The sequence below is a fragment of the Colletotrichum paranaense genome (genome assembly GCF_030867605.1).
Source record: "Colletotrichum paranaense strain IMI 384185 chromosome Unknown Scaffold_14.1, whole genome shotgun sequence".
NCBI classification, from domain to species: domain Eukaryota; kingdom Fungi; phylum Ascomycota; class Sordariomycetes; order Glomerellales; family Glomerellaceae; genus Colletotrichum; species Colletotrichum paranaense.
The window spans coordinates 378,697-402,871 of NW_026848972.1; the positions used below are offsets into that span (position 1 = coordinate 378,697).

General features: G+C 53.6%; 8 protein-coding genes across 8 annotated transcripts; 5 read left to right on the forward strand and 3 right to left on the reverse strand.

Moving 5' to 3' along the window:
• Positions 1 to 4,317: 4,317 nt before the first annotated feature.
• On the forward strand, positions 4,318 to 5,389 carry CPAR01_13988 (carbonic anhydrase; the record flags this gene model as incomplete). Its single annotated transcript, XM_060498240.1, has 2 exons — positions 4,318 to 4,804; positions 5,001 to 5,389. The coding sequence occupies 2 exons, from the start codon at positions 4,318 to 4,320 to the stop codon at positions 5,387 to 5,389; spliced, it is 876 nt and encodes a 291-aa protein (XP_060342974.1).
• A 1,801-nt stretch (positions 5,390 to 7,190) lies between these two features.
• On the reverse strand, positions 7,191 to 7,457 carry CPAR01_13989 (uncharacterized protein; the record flags this gene model as incomplete). Its single annotated transcript, XM_060498241.1, has 1 exon — positions 7,191 to 7,457. The coding sequence occupies one exon, from the start codon at positions 7,455 to 7,457 to the stop codon at positions 7,191 to 7,193; it is 267 nt and encodes an 88-aa protein (XP_060342975.1).
• Positions 7,458 to 10,200: 2,743 nt separating this feature from the next.
• CPAR01_13990 (ATPase) lies at positions 10,201 to 15,166 on the forward strand (the record flags this gene model as incomplete). Its single annotated transcript, XM_060498242.1, has 3 exons — positions 10,201 to 13,113; positions 13,163 to 13,441; positions 13,493 to 15,166. The coding sequence occupies 3 exons, from the start codon at positions 10,201 to 10,203 to the stop codon at positions 15,164 to 15,166; spliced, it is 4,866 nt and encodes a 1,621-aa protein (XP_060342976.1).
• A 535-nt stretch (positions 15,167 to 15,701) lies between these two features.
• Positions 15,702 to 16,960, reverse strand: CPAR01_13991 (short chain dehydrogenase; the record flags this gene model as incomplete). The annotated part of the gene is made up of 4 exons (XM_060498243.1): positions 15,702 to 16,013; positions 16,174 to 16,506; positions 16,614 to 16,804; positions 16,867 to 16,960. 4 exons carry the CDS (start codon positions 16,958 to 16,960, stop codon positions 15,702 to 15,704), a joined length of 930 nt encoding a protein of 309 aa, XP_060342977.1.
• Positions 16,961 to 17,462: 502 nt separating this feature from the next.
• On the forward strand, positions 17,463 to 18,392 carry CPAR01_13992 (DSBA-like thioredoxin domain-containing protein; the record flags this gene model as incomplete). The annotated part of the gene is made up of 4 exons (XM_060498244.1): positions 17,463 to 17,496; positions 17,560 to 17,638; positions 17,704 to 17,744; positions 17,803 to 18,392. The coding sequence occupies 4 exons, from the start codon at positions 17,463 to 17,465 to the stop codon at positions 18,390 to 18,392; spliced, it is 744 nt and encodes a 247-aa protein (XP_060342978.1).
• Positions 18,393 to 18,544: 152 nt separating this feature from the next.
• CPAR01_13993 (bucentaur or craniofacial development) lies at positions 18,545 to 19,664 on the reverse strand (the record flags this gene model as incomplete). Its single annotated transcript, XM_060498245.1, has 2 exons — positions 18,545 to 19,253; positions 19,318 to 19,664. 2 exons carry the CDS (start codon positions 19,662 to 19,664, stop codon positions 18,545 to 18,547), a joined length of 1,056 nt encoding a protein of 351 aa, XP_060342979.1.
• A 666-nt stretch (positions 19,665 to 20,330) lies between these two features.
• CPAR01_13994 (uncharacterized protein) lies at positions 20,331 to 21,269 on the forward strand (the record flags this gene model as incomplete). The annotated part of the gene is made up of 1 exon (XM_060498246.1): positions 20,331 to 21,269. One exon carries the CDS (start codon positions 20,331 to 20,333, stop codon positions 21,267 to 21,269), a length of 939 nt encoding a protein of 312 aa, XP_060342980.1.
• A 635-nt stretch (positions 21,270 to 21,904) lies between these two features.
• CPAR01_13995 (WD repeat domain-containing protein) lies at positions 21,905 to 23,671 on the forward strand (the record flags this gene model as incomplete). The annotated part of the gene is made up of 1 exon (XM_060498247.1): positions 21,905 to 23,671. One exon carries the CDS (start codon positions 21,905 to 21,907, stop codon positions 23,669 to 23,671), a length of 1,767 nt encoding a protein of 588 aa, XP_060342981.1.
• Between the last annotated feature and the right edge of the window lie 504 nt (positions 23,672 to 24,175).

Genomic DNA, 24,175 nt, shown 5'->3' on the forward strand with positions numbered 1-24,175 from the left:
ATCGGCACCGAGGGGGTGAACTCTTTTGCTTTTTGTTTCGATTGCCTTTGGAGGCTCGGACCCTCACAGATATAATGCCGGATGACTCCGAACTTACTAGACCTACGATATAGAAAGATAGAAGGACCTGGATACGGGTGTGGTGCCGGCTTCTCGTTGCTGTACAATCCATATATTCTACTTTGGCAGTTGATTTCCCTTGAGCGCTGGATTTCGCTCAGGCATTTCCGCCGAAAGCCAGTGAAGCCGGAAGGAACGAGACCCTCGCATAGAACGATGCGGTGATCACCTCCATCGCCGAGTATCTTGATGAGGCAACTTGGTACAAACTTCCGCCATTTTTCTCGAGTACCTGAGTGTTCGGTGGCCATGTTTCGTTTCCTGGGATGCGTTTTGTGATTGAAGGTTGGAGATGAATGTCTAGTGACCTAGGCAGGAGGATTTTGTCCGGTACCAGTGCGCATGATGAACGATAGTGGGAAAGATATGGTCTCTAGCGAGCCAGGAGACGAAGGCAGGGGTATGTTCTGGCTTTGCTACTTTGAGCTCCATTACAGGGCTATATCTTGTTTTCTAAAAACACCATCTTTTCCTCGGTGATTGGTACTTTGATATCAGTGAAAGGGGTGGCTGGTGAACCCCGTTCGGGCAAGCGGTCGTATAGACTGTAGGGCTTCTCAATTCAAGAGAAAGCATTGGAATCCAAGAGGCTAAACTATGGAGCATGATAGAACAGGAAGATAGAACGCAATTTGTTCTTCTACATTCTGCATCAGTAAGGGTTCGTGGAAAACAGTGAATCTCGGAGGGATCTGGCTGAACGTATTGTTGTGAGCCTCATGTCGCAGTCCGTGACAAGGTAAACTAGGACGCGGGTTTTTACTTGCAAGCTCGTTCAGAGTGCATATAGCATGATCGCGGATAAGTGGCCGAGCCTTGCGGATGATTGCTTGCGGCAAATGTTTGTGGATTGGCGGGTAGGCGGGTGTCCGATGGGATAAGTTTGCTCGACTATTTGGTGACATCGTGTACGGGGGTATGAAGTGTAGGCCTTGAAGGTGGTATATGCATCTGAAACTGCTCTGGCCGAAGAGAGTTGTTTTGGGGTATGAATATATCTCATCCGCGAGGAGAGTCTGTTGGATGATACTAGGTTCGATCGACTGGTATTGATTTCCAGTAATTAGTAGGAAGATATATCTCATCGTTACAAGAGTCATTTGTAAGTCGTGCTTTCCGACGTGCGAAAGTCTTAGAATAACACGCTGACCGTCGACTTAAGCCTTATTGTGTCCCATATCAACCATGGCGGGACACGAGGATTCGACTCTACAGCGGCCGGAGAAGCGCCCCAAGAACTAGACGCATGTTGTCCCCAAGTAGGCCTCCAGAATTCTTCGGCATATGCCACGGTTCGAACTTGCTGAAATTTCGCTCCTAGACGATACGGATACGATGCCATTGACGGGCGGCGGTGAGTAATTCGGCAATTGAAGATGATGCAAAGTGGTACATGTGAGGCGGCTTTGAAGAGCACCCGTTTTGTTGCTTTGATTGGATGCCGGTACCAAGCCGCAGTGTTCACTGAAGCTTCAAGTACCTGAGCCGAAAGACCGTAGTAATGCAAGTGGGAAAAAAACCATACCCAAGGCTGCAAATAGGAGCTTGATAGCAACCTGGGTAAGTGGGTTGATAGGCGGGCATAGCTATCTCTCTCAGGAGCAGCTCAGCCTGTCCATGTAAGCCTCCAAGCGTCATCAGTTCTCGATCGGAAGGCCAAAGATTTCGCAAATCTTCCTCCTGGAAAGTGGACTCTTTCTTCAATGTAATCTACTGGCTGTATGTTGACAAGTGAAGCTCAGCCTGGACCTTCACAGTGACGAAGTGATAGCGAGACTGAGAGATGCAATTTGTGCTCCGGGACAGGGCTTACACGAGGGAGATTTGGAGCATAGATGCGTACTTGGTCACGCTCATTTGTCCGCGGTTGGGACATTGGCAGGGATAGCTTCGCAATGACATTTACGCCAAGAGAGTAGAGGGGATGTGATATCCATCCTGTCGCACCCACGCGCCTTGAGAATTAGTCTCAATTAAACCCTCGACCAATCATCTAGGAGGGGAAACAAAGACGAGAAGTGAATACGACTTTTACTGAATAGGCAGAATTGATGAAATGGAAGCGATCTTCATCTTCAATCCCCACCAGCGTCGGCCATGTTCCGATCGACGTTGGATTAACCTCGAAAGTTTAAAAGACCAGGCCAAGTCACTAAGAATGCAAACGTGCCAACCAAATGTCCAAAATCCCTGTGGAACGGTGGAACTAGAGGCAAACCGGGGGAAAGAAATGTCTCACCAGGGATCGCAACGTACAGTGACGATCATCGAACGGTTTTTTGCACCGACTAACTTATATTGGACGTCACACCCCAGCTTTCCCCAGGAGTTCCAGCCCGCTTCTTATGCCGCTCCGGATTGATGATGCGGCGCTCGAGAATTTCCCGGTCGCGTCGGCTATTGGGAGAGAGTGTGTGGCCAGCCGACTGGCGTTCAGCGCCGCTAATTTTGAGGGTCTCAAAGGAATTTGGTTGTAAGAAACAAGAAGTCTGGGTGTTGTTTGGCCGCGAAATCTGCATGTGTCCTACTTCTTACAAGGACAAACGTCACGTCAATTATCGACTGTCGCTCTGCGCTATGTCAACTGCCACAAACGGAGCGTGTCCCGTTGTCTAGTGTTACCTAGCACATGAATCGCTCGTTGCACAAGAGGCACAAGCACAAATATAATGATCCAGCGATATCGATAATTCGGCGGCTGACTGATCCGTGGCTTGTGAACTTGTCACGGCGTCTGTTCTGGTGGACAAACGCCATTCAACTACAACAAAATGGTGGAGGCTGATGCTGAAGTGTGTATTATCTATGCTGGATGATAGCGCTTATTGGAGTCTTGTAGCAAAGACTTTGCTAGAGATGATATCGCAGTGGCGGTACAGTTCCTTCGCTCATGGTAGAACTCTGAAGGATTTGAGAACCCGGAGCGAAGGAACCTTAGGTCCTCTGTGTGACCTCCCACCTCTTCGGTCTCTTGACCGCAGCGAAATTTGATTTCGAAGCAATTTTACGTAGACGCTCACGTTGCCGCGGTTGAAGGTTGGCTGGTGAGCACTACTGACTGAATATCGGCGTGAGATTTCGGCTGTGCCATATTCTCCGTTCGGCCTAGGGCTCCCTCCGCCACGGTTAGCAACGCCGGGATTTCGGACTGTCGCGGCTATGCTTTGCACTTTTTTGCTTACTACCCCTGTCATGATCCTGTTTTCTCTTTTGAAATTCTAGTCAATGAGTCGACATCCGTTTTGCAACATGAAATGCTTTCGAACGGGTGGAAGACCCTTGGCGTCAAGCGGCACGAAAATAACACGAAGCGAGAGACTTACAGCAACCGAGCCTGCGCGGCTGTTGATTGCCAACCATGTTTTTTTTTCTTTCTTGCCAATGAGAACCCATGTTCGTTTCCATCTGAGTGTCTTGGAAGACGAGAATCCGTCAGTCGCCGCATTTCTCCGCAATGCAAGTGTCCTGATTATGTACCTAGAAATTTCCGCTGGCTCTTGTGGTTCCTCTTTGTTACTTTGCCTCCTCATCCGCATCCCGCCCTCTTGTCACTCTCCCTCAAGCATGCGCGCGTATTGTTGTCTTGGCACCTTTCAATCAACCTGGCTCGAGTGGGCTTTTAGAGGATCTTCATCTGACGGGGTGCTATAATCTGACTCTCTTTTACCTTCTCTCGTCAATCCAAACAGGTACTGGGGCACACCCACACACCCACGCATCCAGTCCGACGGGCGTGGGGACTTCGTTCTTCCCTCTTTGGCGGAGTCTCTGGATAGCCTAGACTGGTCATCGCTTGACCCAAGAAACCAAGGACTCAAGCTATGCAGGCCAAAGTGCCGTCTGGAGGCGAACTCCTTGGCCGCAGCAAGCACACTGTTTGTCATGCCCAACCTCGTGAAATGGCGGCGTCTGCTTGGGAGGAGCGCCTTTTCCCTCTCCGATTCTGGGTCCTATCTTTGCCCCGGACTGGAGCGGGCACCTCTTGAGGGATCCGTCAAGATCTATCTCCCGGAGCACTGAAAGGTAGGATAAAGAGGTCCCCCGTCCCCCTTCTTCCCGGAGCTTGCCACTCACTATCCTTGAGCCCTTTCTTTCTCTCTACCGCTCTTGAGGAAAACTTTAATACTGCTTCTATTCTAATAAGAGCCCATTCTCTGTCCTGCCCTTTTTTCGACTTACACCAACATACCAAGAACCATGAAGTCCTCTCTCCTCCTCCCCTTTGTGACCCTGGCCTCGGCCATCTGCCACCACCGCACATCGCTCTACCGCCGAAGCCACGGCGGCATTGCGGCCCGCAGCGAGGACGGCCTGGTCGAGGTCGCAAAGTTCGGCTACGACGACCTCACGGGTCCCCTCAACTGGCACGGCCACAACAACCAGTCGTCCAAGTGCGCCACGGGCGCCTGGCAAAGCCCCATCAACCTGAACGATACCTCGGCGACGCTCGTCGCGGGCACGAGCTTGATATTTGACGTGCCTAACCTGCCTCACGGCGCCGCCTTTGAGAATCTGGGTAGCACGCTTGAGGTCGTGGCTGAGAACGGCACGCTGACGAGGCGCGGACGCAAGTTTCATCTGAGGCAGTTCCATTTCCATACGCCTAGTGAGCATAGGGTCGATAGCGAGTACTTTCCCATGGAGGTCCATTTTGTGTTCGAGGCCGATGAGCAGCAGCTGAAGAGTGAGCCTCCCCTTCCTTTCCCCTCATTACTTTACGAGTTCTTGTCAAAACAATGAGCCAAGAAACCCAACTTGTACAAACTTGCTTTTACGGTTTCTTGTTTACTGTTCAGATATGGAGAATTGTGGATCGAAAGGGTAGAGACTGGAGAAACCAAAGCGAATGACTGACTAAATGGTTCCCCTTTCCCCCATAGACTCCACCGGCCCCAGCAACTCCGTCGTGGGGTTCCTCATTGAAGTCGATAACAGCGCGCCCTCGCCCTTCCTGGCCAACGTCTTTGCCAACCTCGACGAGGTTAAGGAGCCGGGCTCGCACGCCGAGACCGAAGAGCTGGACTTTGGCGAGCTAAAACGCCTCTTGGAAGGATCAGACGTCTACCAGTACGACGGCTCCCTCACGACGCCGCCGTGCACCGAGGGTATCGCGTGGAACGTCGTGGCGGAGCCGTTGAGGGTCGACGACGTGACGTACCGCGCTGCTAAGAAGGTGATGAAGTTCAACTCGCGGTATACGCAGAACGTGCCCGGGCAGAAGAACTTGTTGGAGAACTCGAGAGTTATGCTTAATGCCATGTCACCGTGAGAGAGGGGGCATTGGCCGGGATGGGGGTTAGCTACAGGGTGCAACTAGACCGATCTGGGGATTGCCTGACTCTTGTATCAGAGGGGTAGGCGGAAATTAGAGATGTTGAGGGAGCAACGATGTTTGGGGTGCGTGTGGTTGTGCGTATTTCTTGGGGTTGGTGGCTCATGATGTGGATCTCACGGAGACGGAGTTTTGGCTTAATTGGCGTTTATGAGGGGCGCTTCTACGTATGAACTTGCATACAGATGTGGGAAATTACATTAGTAGGAGGGAGGTCGGCGAGCATACACATTGTACGGATACACATGGGTGGTCATACAGATGCGGGAGAAGACGGCTCGATGTGGTGAGAGCGTATGTAAGTAGATACAGATACAGCGTACAGATCTCACAATACAATTTACGCATGAGCAGGGTTCACATTTCTTGGCATGGACGAAGCACAGATTCTCAAAATGTATTGCATTGTATTCTAATGAACAAGATTCAACTCCATGGTATCTTTCCTTGAACGCCTTTCGAGCACCAATGATTATCGTCCACGGATTCCGCGCTCATGCAAGAGTCATGTTCTCAGAGACTCTGGTCGGAAACTGTGACAGAGACTCCTCTCTCGCCTTTTCCGATAAGTTCTCCCCTTCGCCAAACCCCCCGATTTGCGGCCAATGCTTTGTCCGAGTTCTCCGTTGAATGACGAAGCAAAACACACAGAAACATTGGCGGGACGTCGTAGTTAGCTCCAGTAAGAGGAAATCGTACCCGCATGCAGACTGTGAAAGAAAAAAAGCAATGGACGACATGGACGGACGTTGACCGGAGCGATGTCACGCTCTTTGGCCCGTCTAGTTTTCGTCCTGGTTCCTTTCTCCGCAATACGGCGGCGGCGTACTTGAAGCATCCCAACCCCGGACAGGTTGACCACATGATGGGACCATTCGCACCTCAAGGGTGAAAAAAGGGAGGCTGCTATTGTGCGCGTATCCGTAAAAGTGATGAAAGGTCCAATTGAGAAGCGACGGAAGAGGTTGACGACGCCAATCGTGTGATTGGTGGCCCGTGTTGATGGCCCCTGGTCCGATTCAACGGTTTTCACTTGGCACAATTCAAGCTCTTTCTGCTACTCGTTGGCGCACATATGCCAAGACACCTGAATGGAGATATGAGTGGTTTGGCCAGAGGGATTGAATACGCGGACTATGATGCCCATGTGGAGTGCAGAGTGGAGATGGAGATGGTCCATTTACTCCAAGTCTTGTCTTGCGTGACGTGACTGCGGAGGCGATTGTGGGAGGTCGGGGCGCGCGAGTTCGCAACGATGAATGCAACTTTCCCAATGGGTCTCCTGGTCTTGGCTCTCGGCATGGCATGCACGTCTCGGCTATTCCTGCCTCCCCTCACCACAGCCTGCTGCTGCCTGCATCTATCTTTCACTCTGCGGACTTTTGTTCTTGCAATGGGCAATGGAGCAAACACAGAATGAGGCAAGACAGAGATGGGCAGGGGGGTTGGAGAGCTGGGCATCGGAGGCCGAATTTTGCAGTTTTCCGCTTGGCGTCGGAAGCCGCGTGCCGGTTCCTTGAGCCTTGTGGGGCACCACCGGTCTCGCCGATTCCTTGGCGGGGCTCTCGCGGTCCGATCGCGTGCGGCGACGGCGAAGGGACTGCGGGTTGCTGCCGGCCAAGTTTGGTGGTTGTTTTTTTTGTATCGGTGCTTCATGTAAGTTCCTGGAAAGGCCCTCGTGATGTACGGATTGTGGGGTTTCTCTCGGAACATTGAGCACCTCAACTCAATGAACAACCTAGTCCCGCTTGAAGACGCTGCGGGCCATATCCGTGAAAGAACGGCCGCCAAAGAGGAACTGCGAGCTGTGACGCCCGCAGTGGGTGTAGACGTTGACGGTCTGGGAGTGAGACGACTTGCGCTTCGAGGGGCGCGGGCAGTCTGTAGAGACTGCTCTTCTGTGAGTGAAGGTATCTGAGCCTGCCGAGATGGAGCTCGCGTCTGAGCCGGCGCGGCTGCTCTTGGGACGGGGAGCGTCGAAGTTGGGGGTGTTGAGGGAAGACATGATGTCAGAGGTTGGTGTCTCTTAAGAATGGTATGTTTGTTTGTTTGTTTGTTTATCAGAAAGTAGATTTCTTCAACGATTGGATGAATGAGTTGAAGATTGGATGGTGATTGTACAATGCAATGATGGACTCGTCCAGACCGTGGGGGAGCCGTCCTTAAATGCTTGAGGGGCTCGTCATTGCTGGATACGGCTACACGGCGATAGTTTCTTGGCTTCCTGCTTACGACCGCTTGGTCGGCATGGATTCACGACGCCTGGTCTAAGAATGCTGTGCCCCGAGTGGCCGCTTGCCGACTTGGCCGGGTTGCCGGTCGATAGCAGCCCCACACGAGGGCCGGTCTGCTGGACACGGTTTACCCCATTGATGTGACGCCGCGACCGAATGCGAGCCGCGGAGTGCGTGAGGTGGGACTTGGCCTCGTAAGGCAACAGCTAATGCAGGTGCGCACCCCTTGTGTTCGTTCGCCATGACATGCTTCCGCATTCGTAGGTAGCGTACCCGTACGACGCCAATGGCTATCTTTACGCGAGGATCTGCAAACTGGGCTGATCGTTTGGCGACGGCCTCAAAACTGGCGTGCTGACACAAGGGATAGGGCTTAACTGTAAATTTTGAGGCCCCTCGATTATTCGCCGGAAGAAGCAAATGTAGGTTTCCCTTCCTGTTGTTCAAGCCTCATAATCTGTCTCGCCAGAGCCTCGTTCACTCAAGCAAGAAACGAGGAAACGTGGGCGAGGTAACGGGCCGCAAATGCACACATTGCATTGTTCGGCCTCGTGACTACGTAGTATGAACGACTTCTCGGTGTTGGCGAATAGGACGGTATCTCGGCACGGCAGCGTCGTCAGCTTGGTTGGTTTAGTCATTCGCCGTACCGAAGTTCGGACGACGCCGATGGTTTAGCGCCGTTTGTGGCCCTCGGCGCCACGGCACGTGATGTTTGTTTATCTGGATGCCTGCTGAGTCGGGCGCACCGAAAATGCTCAGGCCGCAAGGCACGCATGTAGGTAAGGTATCCATACCCACCACACTCGTGCCCCCAACCAAACCAGAGAGATTGACGAGAAGGTGACAAAATCAGACGCCAGTCAACAACGATTGTATACTCCCTAACCGTCTTGTTCTTTCTATTATTTCTCTTGGATCCTATTCTGCTATCACTTCATCTTCTATGCATTCATTAGATATCGCTTTTCGAAGAAGGAAAAGGAATAAGAATAGTAGGATGAGGACTAGAGTACATAGACCGGCAAGCGATTATGTCAGCCACTTGAGTGACAAGTAACTTGCCAAGCCAGGGGCACCAGCCACGTTCCCTAGCCACGTTCCTAACCTTGGCGCCCGGAAGCTTAAGCCTGCGGGTTAGGTACCCCAGATTCGGAGCCGTAGGGCTGATGGAAGGGTCGACTTGGTGAAGCTTGAAATCGCACCGTCGTTGAGAGAGGAACTATGAATAAGGTGGTCTTTTTCCGGTTCAGTGTTGCTGGAAATTGGGCGAGTTGGTTGAGATCCTCAGGCGACCCATATACCGAAAGTTGGCACCACCAAAACGCGTCCTTCATTGCCAACAATAACTGATGCTCAAAGACGAGCATTTTGAGGCCCGAATGCGATGGAAAATTGAGATATGACATCATTGGCATTGATCGGTCATTGTCAGGCGCATTTATGCGCCGCGGCTTCTCATTCCCCCAAAAGGCAAGCGGGTTGGTGACGGCTGTCTGGCTTGAGTTCCCATTGAGTAACAAGACGCAGTGGCCCGAAGTTGCACTTTATTCAAGAGCTCTCAACGTCTCTCTTTCGAAATACAATAATGCGGTCGCGACAATGCGACGATTTGTGGTGGACACTCATCGCCGCCCACTTACCCCGGGCCCGACTTTTTTTAACCTCTTGCGCGCCGAGGAGCACCGTCAATCCTTGCAAAGTGATTGACATGCTTCAGACTTTCCACAGGTAGAGACGAACATCGGTTGACAGAGCCGCTGACTGTGCTCGGGGAGCAACGACTCGAACAAACAGTCGGATTTCCTCATGCCAATGGCAGAGAATTCCAAGATGCAGATTCCATTCGGATTGAGGCCCCTCCACGAAGTCAGTTGGGTTGAGGAAACAATTGGGTCCACACTCCCCAAAGCGGAAGTCTTGTAGCCTGAGAGCGTCTAGCGCTCGGACCATTTGTGGCTGGTGGGCGCTGCACGTGAGACCCACTCTACAGACTCTCGTCCCTCCTCGCCCGAGTGAATGGCGCGCAACTACGCGCTGTGGTGATTTTTCAGCGAATCCGACTTTATTATCACCAGGTGGTGTTCTCATTTCTCGCTGTGCATTATCGCCAGCGAAAACTGTCGTCGACATCCAGGTCGACTCGACTTTTTGCGACCGGATTGCTCAGAGGCCAATGGCGTTGTGCCGCGCAAACACCTTTGCCTAACGCCTCCATTGTTCTTGCACATCACTCTCCCTGAGCGCTAAGACACTGGTATGGCCTTCTTACTTCCCTTCACGTTCTCAGTCGCTGCAATGAAGTTCTGGATTGATACCATTTTCTGCTATTGAAACTCTTCTACAGATTTTCCTCGTCTGCATGTTGATGCTAATCATCAGTGTCCAGACCTTGGCGCGAGGTAGCTACCTAGGCAGCAAGCAGTAGCTTTCCCCGGCGTGCACGACGCTCAAAGAACACGATACCAATCCTTTCAGCCACCACACATCGTCTAATTCCTCAATCGAGTCACAATGCCGTCGAAACGAAAGCGCGACATCGAGGATTTCGATCCTAACAAGTCGGATTCCGATGACGAGAACTTCGAGCCTGGCGCGGATGGCCCCCCCGTTCGCACCAAGAAGCGATCGCGCGGATCCAAGAGCCAAAGGAACGCTGGTGGCGGTGGACGGCGCCGGAACAACCGCTATCGAGGATCCGACATTGAAGATGAAGACGATGATGACGTGTCCGATAGCCAAGACGAGGGCTCCTTCGCTTCTGAAGACGACGAAGAAGAAGAAGAGGTCATGCCTGTCAATGCAGCCGGTCGTAGGTCAAGAAAGGCCGCGACCAAGCACAATAGCTACAAAGAAAGCGACGAAGACGAATCCGACCCCGCCGAAGAGTCAGACGATGTGCTCTCTGAGGATTTGCCCAAGCCCAAGAAAAAGGACAGCTTAATGATCAAGCTCAAAGTGCCGAAGAATGCTTCTACGACCGCTCCCGGTGTTACTCGACGATCAACTCGTGCCCACACCGAGGAGTATGGCGAGGAGCACGTTGAACTCACCAATTCCGGCAAACATGGACGGCCTGCCTCGCGTTCTAGGAGCCCCGAGACCCTGGCCCGCACTCGATCTTCCCGCTCCATTAAGGGTTTGAAGAAGGGACCCGAGACAATTGAAGAGGCCACCCAAGAAAGCAGCGGTCCTCGGGAGGAAGATGTTGATGAATTGGCTGGCGATGCTGAGCAAGCTGTTGAAGAAACAAAGGATGCCGAGATGGAGGATGTCAAAAAATCGACAGAAATCGTACAGGGAGACATTGTGGCAGAAGATGACGATGACGACGAAGACGAAGGTCCAATCGTCACGCGGCGAACCAGGGCAAAGAGAGGAAGTGGCTCTGGGCCTGCTGAGCCCGCCGAACCGGAGGCTGATGCCGAAGGCGAAGCCGACGATGACGTCCCCAAACGATCTGGGCGCCCAACTCGTCGCAACGGGCTTCGGAAATCAAAATCTGTTCAAGAGCCAAGTAGCGATTTCGAGCCCGGCGAAGAGTCAGCAGGGGAGGAAGATCGCATGTCTGAGTCGCCCAAGAAGGATTCCGGCGACGGTGACGACGGTGATTTCGACAGCCCGGCTCCGCGCGGTAGGGCCGCCAAGCCAAAGGGTCGATCCACCCGGAGCTCGCGCCGTGGCGCCGAGTCAGCCGAGGAAGTCGAGCTAGACCAAGACGAGTTGGCCGAAGAGCTCCACGAGCTAAGGCAGGACTCCCGCTCGCGGCGTCCACGACGACCTTCACCCGCCATCATCTATCAAGAAACAGCATCCAAGCGACGCAGAGCCGCCGCGAAGCCCATGAACTACTTCATGCCACCCCTCTCTGCCGTAAACATTGAGGAAGATGACGGCGAAGATCCAGCCCCGACTCCCGCACGTCGTCGCGGTGGTCGTGGGGGTGCAAGTCAAGCTTGGGATCGCGCCCTCAACACAACATTCGGACCTTTTGGAGGCGGAGGCGGCGCCGGGTCGCTCCTTGGCGGGCCTTGGGGTTCCGGAATGGCCGCAGGAGGTGTCGATTCGGACAGCAGTGACGATGAAATGGGCCAACGATCAGGGCCTGCTGCTGGAAATGTTGGCATGACGCCCACATCAGCCGCCGCTCCAGCTGGACTTCTCCCTGGCCTTGCGCAACCTTTGGGTGGAGAGGGTGGCGTGGGGGCAGCTCCCAATGTTGGCAAGATCAAGAACCAGAAGGCTTTGGCAGATGCCGATCCTCTTGGAGTCGATCTGACTGTGGACTTCAATCATGTCGGTGGTCTTCAAGGTCACATCGATCAGCTGAAGGAAATGGTCCAGCTCCCTCTTCTATACCCTGAGCTGTTCCAGAGATTCCATGTCACGCCACCTCGAGGTGTTCTTTTCCACGGTCCACCCGGTACTGGTAAGACTCTGCTTGCTAGAGCTCTTGCCAATTCCGTGGGCGTTGGCGGGCGCAAGATTACTTTTTACATGAGAAAGGGAGCCGATGCTCTGAGCAAATGGGTTGGTGAAGCAGAGAAGCAGCTGCGTCTGCTCTTTGAGGAAGCGAGAAGAACGCAGCCGAGTATCATTTTCTTCGATGAAATTGATGGTTTGGCTCCGGTGCGCTCCAGCAAGCAGGAGCAGATTCACGCTTCCATCGTCTCAACACTCCTGGCCCTGATGGACGGTATGGACGGCCGCGGACAGGTTATTGTAATCGGCGCCACCAATCGTCCTGACAACATCGACCCCGCTCTCAGACGACCCGGGCGATTCGATCGAGAGTTCTATTTTCCACTCCCAGACGTGGCCGGTCGACGGTCCATTCTTGAGATCCACACCAAGGACTGGGGTCTCTCAGAGCCATTCAAGCAACAGCTTGCCGAAAACACCAAGGGCTATGGTGGTGCCGATCTCCGTGCTCTCTGCACGGAGGCTGCTCTCAACTCCATTCAGAGGACATACCCTCAGGTCTACTCGTCAAAAGACAAGCTCATCGTCAATCCTGACAAGATCAACATCCACGCGACAGATTTCATGCTGTCGATCAAGAAGATGATTCCGTCGTCTGAGAGGTCCGCCGGCACAGGCGCTGCTCCTTTGCCCAAGGGGATCGAGCCACTGCTTAGAGACCAGTTCACATCGATCAAGAGGGCTCTGGACGATGTTTTGCCTCGTAAGAAGAAGCTGACAGCGCTGGAAGAAGCCATGTTCGAGCAATTCGAGGATGAGGATCACGGCTTCGGTAGAGAAGCTCTGCACCAAGAGTTTGAGCGGTCTAGAATCTTCCGCCCGCGATTCCTGATCCACGGGTTTTCAGGCATGGGCCAGAGCTACTTGTCCTCTGCCCTGCTGCACTACTTCGAAGGTGTACACGTTCAGAACTTTGGGCTTCCCAACTTACTGGCCGATGGACGGGTAGGTTCATTCCCATCCCATTGATGTCTGCGTCACTAACATCTCGCAGCCCATGGAACAGGTGATTGTCAGTTTGTTCACTGAAGTGAAGAGACACAAGCCAAGTGTCATCTACATCCCGAGCATCGAATCGTGGTATGCCGCTATGAGAGACACGCTACCATTCATCACATTCAAGAACATGCTCAAATCTATACCGCCTACGGATCCCATTTTGGTGCTTGCAACGGCTGAGTATGAAGCTGGGGAAGACCTTGCACCTGAGCTCGTCCGAGAGCTTTTTGCCTTTTCCCGTAAAAACCGATTGCAGATCCAGCGGCCGAAGCATGTGAGTACAACAGATGAAGGTTTATGGCGACATCTTTGCTAATTTCACTAGTCAAATCGGCGAGAATATTTTGCTTCCATTGTCGACCATATTCGCAAGAGTCCGGCTGACTTCCCTGATCCTGCCAATCGGAAGAAGAGAGTCTTGGAGGAGCTCCCCGTTGCTCCGCCGCCGCCACCGAAAGTACCCACCAAGGAAGAGATCAAGGCCATGCAGAAACGCGACCACCAGTTGCTCAATATCTTGAAGGTGCAATTGCAGCCAATTATGGACCAGATCAACAGGAAGTACAAGAAGTTCAGGCAACCCGTCCTTACTCCCGGTCAGCTGGATTACCTCTTCCTCGAAAAGGATCCCAACTATGTTCGCCCCGACGTAGCGGGCATCGAGCATCGGCCTTTTGAGATCGTGAAGGATAAGTACGATGTTGACGTGCTACGCGAGACAGTTTCTGGCAAGACTTTCTACAACCTCGAAACGACAACCATTGAGGAGAGGTTGTCGAACGGCTTTTACTGTCGACCAAAGGACTTCCTCCGGGACATCAAATCGCTTGCCAAAGATGCCAAGAACATTGGCGACAAAGAGCGGACGCTCAAGGCAAACGAACTTGTCAGCAATGTCGAAGTCGACGTCGCGACGATTGAGGGTAACACCAGCACTGTGGACTGGGAGGCGTTGCACCAGAGACAGCTTCAACGCGCTAAGGTCCAAGCTGAGAAGGCGAGGAAGAAGAAGGCGCTTCAGTCTATTCTCGACCGAGTTCAAGGCGATGTGGGTGGCGGTAACGACAGCGACTCACAAGGGCCGGTCACTTTGGGCGAGCAGATTCCTGGGTCTGGTCATGCCATGGCTCGTTTCCAGGTCATGAGCCCGGGACCGAGTGGCGGCGTGGGCTCCCATCAGCAAAGTAACGGCACATCCAACCCTTCTCGGCAAAGCGACGTGCACATGAGCGGCGTGGACGACGACGACACGACGCAGGACAGCTCCATGCAGCCGCCGCCTCAATGGCCACCTCAAGGAAACGCGACAACTGGCGCTACACAGGTATCCCAAAGATCTGTCATCACCACAGTGCCCCCGGGCATGTCGCCTTCTGCGATTGTGAACGACGCTTCCACCACCAAGACGTCAGATCCATCGGACAGATCGACAGACAAGTGGAGCACGCAAGCGACAGGACCGACAAACGGGTTCCATCCAGATCAATCCAGCCAAGGCGACAACTCGCAGCTGCAAGACACCCAGATCCCTGCCGGTATGGATCCTGTGAGCCAGGCCACTTCTAGCGACGCAGCTTGGCCACACTCCCAAGCCCATGGCATGGCGCGTGGGATCATTCACCCGCCTGGCAGTCAGACATCATCACCCAACAAGTCTAGGAGCTCAGGAGACTCGAAGCACGCTATGCCCTTGGTCAATATTCTCAATGACTCAATAAGCGAGGACATCAGGAATTCGGGTTCGTCATCTTCGCAGCAGCAACCCGTCATCCACGAGGGCCAGGTCGAGCAATTCCTGGACGAGTTGACGGAGAGAACATCAGGCTGCACTATTGAGCAGTTGGAGCAGATCAACCGTGAGCTCATGGACGAGATCTGGAACACGAGGCATGAGTGGAACCGCATGAAGGTGCTCGGCGACCTGACCAACGTGTTCAACGAGACCATTAGCGACATTGAGAGCATCCAGGGCTTGTTCCAGCAGAGCCAGCAAGCATAAAAGAGGGGACATGCGAAGCCGGACAGCAAATGCTCCCCACGACTTGTACCATAGCACGTTTCCTTGAATTACTTTTGATTTCCTCCACTGTCTTGAGTCTTTTTCTTTTCCGGCATCCACGGCGGAAAACACAGGTTGACGGTGGAGTGGGGCTGGTTGGGTTGGAGGTGAGAGGGGAGGGCAACCGGCAATGGTCTAATTTGTGAGCGACGGGACGACCCCTTTTTTCTTGTGATAAAGTGCATTATATTGAGAATCCACCGCATCCTACTCTGTGTAGCATGGGGTAGGCAATAGACAAAATTGCATTGCACTGTGTTTCCTGATGAAGCTTTTCTGTGCATTTCTTTCGACTATCATGGAGAGGATAGTGGCATGACTTGTTCGATCTCTCTGGTTCAGGCACCTAGTTTCCATACGTTGACGACGCTACATGCCTTCAATTTCAACATCAAAGTGATACAGCATTATCATGTTTCTCACGAAACCATTATATTTCCATATAAGATAGCTAACCCAAAGTACTCCCTCCATCTCAAAGCTTAGCTTTGGCGCTATCATACCTCTTCCCCTCGTCGTCCTGCTCCTTGACGCGCAGATCGGGCAGTTCCGCGGGCATGATTCTCCGTGGCTGGGCTCCGGGAACGAGAGAGTACTTTGAAAAGTCCGTGACGCCGGCGTGGTCCCGCAAGAAGTCTTCGTCGAGGACGAGCTCGCCGTTGACTTTTGCCGCGGGCGCGCGCAGGATCTCGAGGATGGCGTCGGAGAAGATTGTGGGCTTGCGCAGGTCCTTTGATTCGTCTGCGTTTGCGGCTTGGAATTTTTGGGTTGCTGCGGATTCGATGGCCTGGGATGGACTCTTGTTAGTTTACGGAGTTCGATGTAGATTGAGCATGGCTGGAGACACCATGCTTATTTATGGAACATTGACAAAGATCCAAGCAGCAGGCTTTCGTTCAAAAAAGAAGATTAAAGAAGGGAAAAATAGAGAAAAAAAGACAACATACCGCGGCGGGCCAGATACTCGTAATGGCCATGTCCTCTAACCCTTGCCGGACGAGGTCCATTGACAGGCCCTTGGTTAAGACGCTCATGCCGACTTTACCCATGGCGTAGGCCGTCTTGCCCCGGAAGAAGCGGCTGTAGATGGGCGGGCTGACTACAACAACGCGGCCGCGCCGCTCGCGCTTGAGGTGCGGGAGCGCGGCGTGGAGGGTCAGGTAAAGGCCCTCTGGGTTCACGCGTTGCATGAGCTGGAAGCGTTTGGGGGGCGTGTCTTCAACCGAGGCCCACCAGATTGCGCCCGAGTTGTAGACAAGGACGTCCAGGCGGGCGTAGATCTGGGGGAGGAGAAGGTTTGTATCAGTGGATGTTACTTGTGGAAGGACTACGAGGTGAAGAAAGGGTCACTGTCGGTATAACGAGGAGAAGTTTGATGGATGGATACCTTGATCGTCTGTTCGATGAGCCGTGTGACGCTGTCTTGGTCTCGGACGTCGACAGCGATGGGCGTTGCGTCGCCGCCGGCCTCGTGAATTTCACGGGCTACCGTGCTGATGGTTGAATCATTTGAGTTGGGATTCGGTGGAAAATGGTTGGCCTTGGATGCGTCGCTTATGGTCTTTGCAGCAACGACGACTGATAATAAGCGTAAGCTACTCGATGCTTTGAATGGAGAAGACAGGAGGAATTGGCAGTACCTGCATAACCATTCTTCGCGAGGTCAATGGCGATTTGTCGACCTATGCCTCTCGAGGCACCGACTACTAAAGCTACCTGCTTGGCTTCGCCCATTATGTGTGGATAAGGTAAGCTGAGAAGAATGAAGTGTGTGTTCTCTTCTACGTGTGGGATGTGACTGGGGGATTAACAATCATGTAACGTGATGAAAAGTATTTCAGATATGATGTTTTATCAAGTCTTAGAATCCACGTCAACTTAGATATCGTAGCGCAACACAGTATATAAGCCTTGAGTTGCGCAAGGTTATGTGAGACCTCGTACACATGCCGTCGGGGCTCGGTACGTGAACGTGTATTAGTGATCCTCCCCGATTGAGCTTGAAGCTAAGAGACTGGAGCTTTATCCGTACCCCAGACACCCACTGGCTTGTGCCGAGGTTCCCCACACCATCCACCTCAAGTCCACTTCATCAACTTGTCTTGATCAACCTCTATTCAACATCTACTACAAAGATTGCGTCATCGAGTGTGCGACGGAGATTATTACGTTCTTGTCCGTCAATAAGCCCGAATCGCAAACATCACTACAACTTTGGTGTCCGAGTACCGCCAAGATGGGCGGCAAGATTGATGCTTACATAGACATTGGTGAGTCTAACAGTGTACTAGGCATTTCAAGGACCAAAGGGCTTGACTGATGATAGTTATCAGCATCGCTGTATAGTTATATCGCCTTCACTCATATTATCAACAACCAGGAACTTCTCGCAGCCCACGGAGTCCAAATAGAGTTCGTCCCCTTGGCCTACCAAATGACCCTCTCAACTACAGTCACTGACCAACATACCCCATTAGGATTCACCCTGTTCTCCTTGGCGCCATCAACGCTGCTTCAGGTATATTTATCTAGGTGTCTTAGGAATTTAATAATAATTCAACTCACTCATCGCCTAGGAAACAAACCACCATGGACACTCCCAGCTAAGGCAGAGTACGGCACCTTTGACGCCCGCCGCTCCTCCGCCCGAGCAGGCAAGCCCGGCATCACCACGCCCGAAAGCTTCATGGAGCGAAGCATGACAGTCGCCCCCCTCCGCGCCCTGCACTTCATCAAAGCAAACTACCCAGACGCCACGTACCAGACGGCGTGGCACTGGTTCCTCCACTGCTTCTGGGAGCCGCCCAACCTCAACCTCACGAAGCCCGACGTCCTGGCCAAAGCGATTGCGGACGCGCCCAAGCAGTACCCGCCTCCCGCCAGCGGCAGCAACACGCAGGAGAGACTGTTCAGCGAGGCGGACGTCAAGAGGATTTTGCAAGGAGCAGGGTCGCAGGAGATTAAGGACTCGGTCAAGACTAAGACGCAGGAGGCGATTGATCATGGTGCGTTTGGCGCGCCGTGGTTTTGGGCTGTGAATGAGCAGGGTAAGGGCGAGCCGTTTTTCGGGAGCGATAGGTTTCACTTCATTTACGAGTACCTGGGCGTCCCTTACCAGGACGTTGCCATCTTGCCGCCTGGAGGCAAGGCGACTGCAAAGCTGTAGTCTGGTCGTGTATAAATTATGTCTGATATTTGTTTAGGGGGTATCTCTTTTGTTATCTCCATGAATAAAAAGCCAAGCCGTATCCAATACCCAAGACCACCGTGAAGACACGTAAGGTGAAGAACAACAACACAACAACGCAAAAAGGGGTTTCACTGCACACGGCCAGCCATCCTCGCCCGCCGCGCGTCGTCTTCCCTCTTGGCCTCGCTGCGCGCCAGGAAATCCTGCCTCTCGGCGTACGAACCCTTGGCCCTGCCCGCCAGCTCGAGTTCGTCCTTGAGCCCTTCCTTGTCCACGAACCCGGCCCAGTCCATCTTGCTCTTCTGCACCGTGTTGAGCTTCTTGGCCTGCGCCTCCTTCTCCCTCGCCTTGATCCGCACCGTCATGCCGAGGTTCAGATCCGAGCGCTGGCTGACAATTTCAATGACGGGCTCAAAGGCCGAACGGAACGCCTTCTTGAGGACGCGTTTCGGTTCGCCGTCCTCGTTGTCGGCGTCTGCACCCGCGGCTTCCGCGGCTTCCGCGGCGGCGGCGTCCTTGCCGAGGGAGGCGAGATAGAGCTTTGCCTCGGCTGAAGAGCGTGCTACGACTTTTTCTTCGGTGTGGACTTTGCCTGCAAAGTTGTAGGTTCGCTTGATACGGATCGTGTCTGACGGGTCGCCTGCCTGGGCTTCGTCTAGCTTGTTCGTGTCAGGCGCCGCGGCGATGGGCGTGGTATCGGCTTCTCCTCCGCCTCCGGTCTCGTTCTCGCCACTTGGTGCTGCTGTCGCCTTCTGACCGGAGAGCATTTGTGCCCAAAGGGCATCGACGTCGACCGTTACAGGGCCAGATGCGGCCGCGACTTTGCGCTCTTCTTTTCTGTGACACAGACTGTCAGCGACTCCTGGTAGAAGCCAGGAAGGAAAAAGCTGTGTCCACTCACTCTGCAGCCCGCATACTCCGCGTCTTCACCAACCCTCCTTCGCCTCCCTCGTCATCCACGCCTAGGGCCAGGGCAGCGGCCGCATCCCTCGCAGCCTTTTTGAGCTTCTTCTTCGCTGCCTTCTTAATCAGGGCCTCATCGCCCGAGTTTTCAAAGTCTGCAGCCTCGTCGCCGCCGGCATCGCGCTTGCGCTTGGTCGTTGTCTTTGCTGCGTCTTCGCCATCGTCGGCCTCGGAGTCGGACGCTTCGGAGGCGCCATCGTCGGCTGCGGCTGCCTCTTCAGGCGCAAAATCCGAGTCCTGAGAGGACTCGTACTCTTCGTCGTCTATGGTCGGATCGGGAGGCATATTTTGAGGTTATGGTGGGGGCTGACATGGGTTGGAAGAAGTTGAGAGTCGCGTCCGAGCAAGTGACTTCCATGGCTGAGAAAGTTCGGTCGGCTGTTATCGTCGCAATCGTGACCGAAGGCGCTCGGTGAAGGGTGGTCTGTGTCCAATCAGAGGGCGTTACCCCCACCATCTATCACTGACTGCCAGATCCCTCGACGCCCTTGGTTTTATCCGGTTGAAAGCATCATTGACACAGTGTATATCGGTATTTTCAATACGGGAGGCCGGACTCCGGCCCCATAAAGTCAATTTAGCCGGCGCGGCGGGTTGTAGTTTGACGCCTTGTAGGTTGTTTTCCCGGTACGCCTTTTGAGTCGGCGATCTACTCTGCATATCCTCCTAAATGCGTTTAATCTTGAGCTCCCCCGCACAACAGAAGCTTTAGCGTTGGCCCATACAGACACCCGGAATCTCTGCCCTTTACTGGGTACGAAATATAAATAGGCGAAGTTCATCTCTGGTAGTGATTTGTGGTTCAATATGTTGTCTGCGTTCAATTAACCGTAGTAGGATATACTGCACCATTATAGACCCATCTTTACTATCTCTCCCCCTTTTGGATAACACACCCACTTAGACACTGTGGTCAAGAATCGCAAATTTTGTTCACTGCTGTCCACAGCTATGTCTGCCAATATAGAACCGCTCACTGACGCCCAGAAGGAGCACTTTAGAACGACAGGCTGGTTGAAGCTGAGCAATTGCTTCACAAAGGAACAAGCAGAATGGGTCACCAAGGACGTCTGGACTCGACTGGGCATGGACCCCAACGACAAGTCAACCTGGAAGCAGGTAACAAACATGCCTCATCACCGCACCTTTGATGCTTCCGAATACGCGCCCAAGGCATGGGCCGCCATCTGCGAGCTGTGCGGCGGCGAGGACCGGGTGGCACCCGAGTCAAAGGAGTGGAGGGACTCTCTCATCGTCAACCTGGGTAGCGAGGAATACGAGGGAACAGAGCCCGATCCCAAGGAACTGGGCATCTGGCACGTCGACGGCGACTTCTTCGTCCACTATCTTGACTCCCCAGAGCAAGGTCTGCTCGTGATCCCGCTCTTCACGGACATTGTCCCCGGCGGGGGCGGGACCTTTATCTGTCCCGAGGCGATGGCCGGGGTCGCACGGCATCTATACGAGCACACGGACGGGGTCTCGCCGCGGATGGTACCCAGAGACGATCCCGATTTCTCAAGGGAGAAGAACCTAGACTGGTTCAACGAGCTCGCGCGGAGCTGCGGTGACTTTGTCGAGGCTCACGGGGAGGTAGGGGACGTGTATCTCTTGCATCCGTTGATGCTCCACAGCGCCTCGAGGAACCCGCTGCGGCGGCTGCGTATCATCACGAATCCACCGGTATTCTTGAACCAGCCTCACGTCTTTGATAGGGCGGATGGTTCGTACAGTCTTGTGGAGCAGGCCACCCTGAGGTTGTTGGGCGTCGAGTCGCTGCCCGGATGGAAGATAACGGCGCCACGGGAGCAAGTTATCCCAGAGAGGCTCAAGGTTCAGGATCGGATGAAGCAGGAAGAGATTAAGCGTCTCGCAGCGATCGCGTCTTAGCGTTGCGTAGAGATGGCACAGTGGGCTCCTGAGTGTAGCCTCGGATGACAGCTGGGAGCTGGTACGTTCGAGAATTGACGGACGGACTCATTCGAAAGAATATTTTGCCATCTACAGTAAGCAAGAGACATATTCAGCTCCAGCAAACGTGGTGTATTCTTAGATGCCCCAAAACTGTACTTCACCTGAACTTCCAATCTAAAAATGGGAGCGAAGCGTCGCAGGTGAACAAGAACATGTGTTGTTGGGATGAAGATACACGCAAGAAGCGTAGTAGCGGAGATACGTCCTGCCTGCATAGAAAATTGAAGCTACTTGTTCATTCACCAGTCTGAGCCTTGAGGCAAGTTCCATCATATTCGTACATGAAAAGGTGGAGGAGGAATAACGCCGTTGGACGCTATGACCAACACCTTGGATACCATGGAATATGGATACCGCCAGCAAACCTTGGGCTAAGCAGGCGCGGCAGGGTGGCAGGACCCTTGCCCAAGTGCTCCTGCCTGACATCACCCCATCTGGTGTACGATTCTCGGTCCCTCCGTACCTAGAATTGGGGACCCTACCTCAGTTACCTTTTCGCAATCTTCCCTCCTGACACACCTTTTCCTCCCATCTCCGACCAATCTGCAACAATGAGCAGCGACGACGAAGACTTCGTAGTCGAAGGCCCCGAGTTGGCCGCAGACGATCCTATGCGCGCGTTTCTACCGGCGTCATTTGGAAAAAAGACAAAGGAAGCCAACATCGCCGCCCAGATCGATCGGAGCCGGAGAGTGGCAGAGAAGCCGTCGACGGGAGCTTCCGTTGAGGGATCCGCAGGTCCGCCAAGTGCTGATCACAAAGAAAAGAAGTCCGACTCAGACAATGACAGTGACAGCGACGACTCCGATTCAGACGACTCCGAAGATGGCGACGACTACCCAGTCTCGCACGAATTGGTACTGAAAACCCACGAAAGAGCAGTCACCACAGTAACGCTGGACCCAGCAGGTGGAAGACTCGTGTCAGCCTCACTCGACTGCAAAATCAACTTGCACGACTTCGCGTCCATGACACCCAGTACTTTACGAGCATTTCGAAGCGTTGATCCATGGGAAGCGAAATCGTCTGCCGCGAATGCCGAGTCGCACCCGATCCACCACGTCGAGTTCAACCCCCTCGCTGGGAGCGTGTTTCTCTGCGTATCGGCACACCCGCAGGCAAAGATTATGTCGAGAGACGGCGACATTTTGACCGAATTTGTCAAGGGCGACATGTACCTCAGGGACATGAACAACACCAAGGGGCACATCTCAGAAGTAACCACAGGAACATGGCATCCAACCGACAAGAATCTCTGTGTGACTGCTGGCACCGACAGTACCCTGAGAATCTGGGATATCAACAACAAGCGCAGTCAGAGGGACGTGATTGTCTTCAAGTCCAAGGCGGCGGGATCTGCTGGGCGAACGAGGATGACGGCGGTTGCCTGGGGCGCGCCGGCACAAGGTGGCAACAACGTGTTGGTCGCGGCGGCATTAGACGGCTCACTGGTTATGTACAGCGGCAGTAGCCCGTTCTCTCGGCCGACCGCAGAGATTCGAGACGCCCACAAAGCCGATACCTGGACCGGAGGTGTGGATATCTCCTCCGACGGCCGTATGGTCGTCACCCGCGGAGGTGACAATACGATCAAGTTGTGGGACACACGGAAGTTCAAGACGCCTCTTGTCACAGTGGACCATGCTTCGACGTCAGATCACTTCCCGATGAGCAACATCAGGTACTCTCCCAACTCGACCAGCATTTTGACAGGTTCCGCAACAGGCGACCTGCACATTCTGAATCCCGGAAATCTGAGAGCCGAACATGTCACACCAATTACACCCGGAGCACCTCTCATCACTGTTGACTGGCATCCCAAGATAAATCAGATTATCACGGGGTCTGCGAATGGCGAAACACATGTGCTTTACAGCCCGACAATGTCGATGCGGGGCGCTGTGGAAGTTATGTCACGAGCGCCAAAGAAGAGGCACATCGACGACGATCCGTCCCGAACGACGGATATGACGACGGGAATGTCTGGAGATGCTATCATCACACCAGGAAGCGCAATGGCTAGCCGCAGAAATGCGGGAGTCACAGCTTCAGGCAAGTCCAAGGATCCCAGAAGACCAGCAGTCTTGGAGCAAACGCCTTTCATGCGAAACCAGCCGGACGAAAAGCACATTGCAGAGAACATTCCTCTCGCCAAGATGCTTCACGAAGACCCCAGAGAGGCACTGCTGAAATATGCCGATGCTGCAAAGAAAGACCCAATGTTTACTGCGGCGTGGCAGACGACCCAGCCCGTCACTCAATACGCGGATGTGAGTGACGACGAAGGGGAGCCGGACAAGAAAAGGGTGAAGCGGTGAGAATTTTGCGCTGCTACTATCGGGTCTCATTGTATGATTTCGTGGGGAATCATGACAAGAGTATGAGCTTAAATTTGGACGAAGGAAGGTTTGGAGCAGTGCTGGCTGATCAATCCGGGTTGCATTTGGGATATGGTTACGGAGAGAAACACCAGGGAAATGGCAAGCCTGCCATTCGGCCTGCATCCCTGGAAGGATCTCTCCACTTGTTCATCTTTCCGTCAGATTAGCTTCGCTGGGAGCAACCCCCAAACATGGAGACACGCAAAGCCGCTGACACTTGCAGAACGGGAGTGTGTGGACGTCCCCGCCACGGCCAACTCACCCGGCCTGGCCCGGGGTAGGTACTCCAGCCAACGCGCGTCTGAGGAAATAGTATGGGGTCTACGAGAGAAAGACGCGCCTCCGATGCGCCGACAACCTAAACATTTTTCTTCACCTTGCTGCAAACGAACGACGACAGATGCCAAGCGGCGTGGATCTGGCATTCCTTGGTGGCCGATG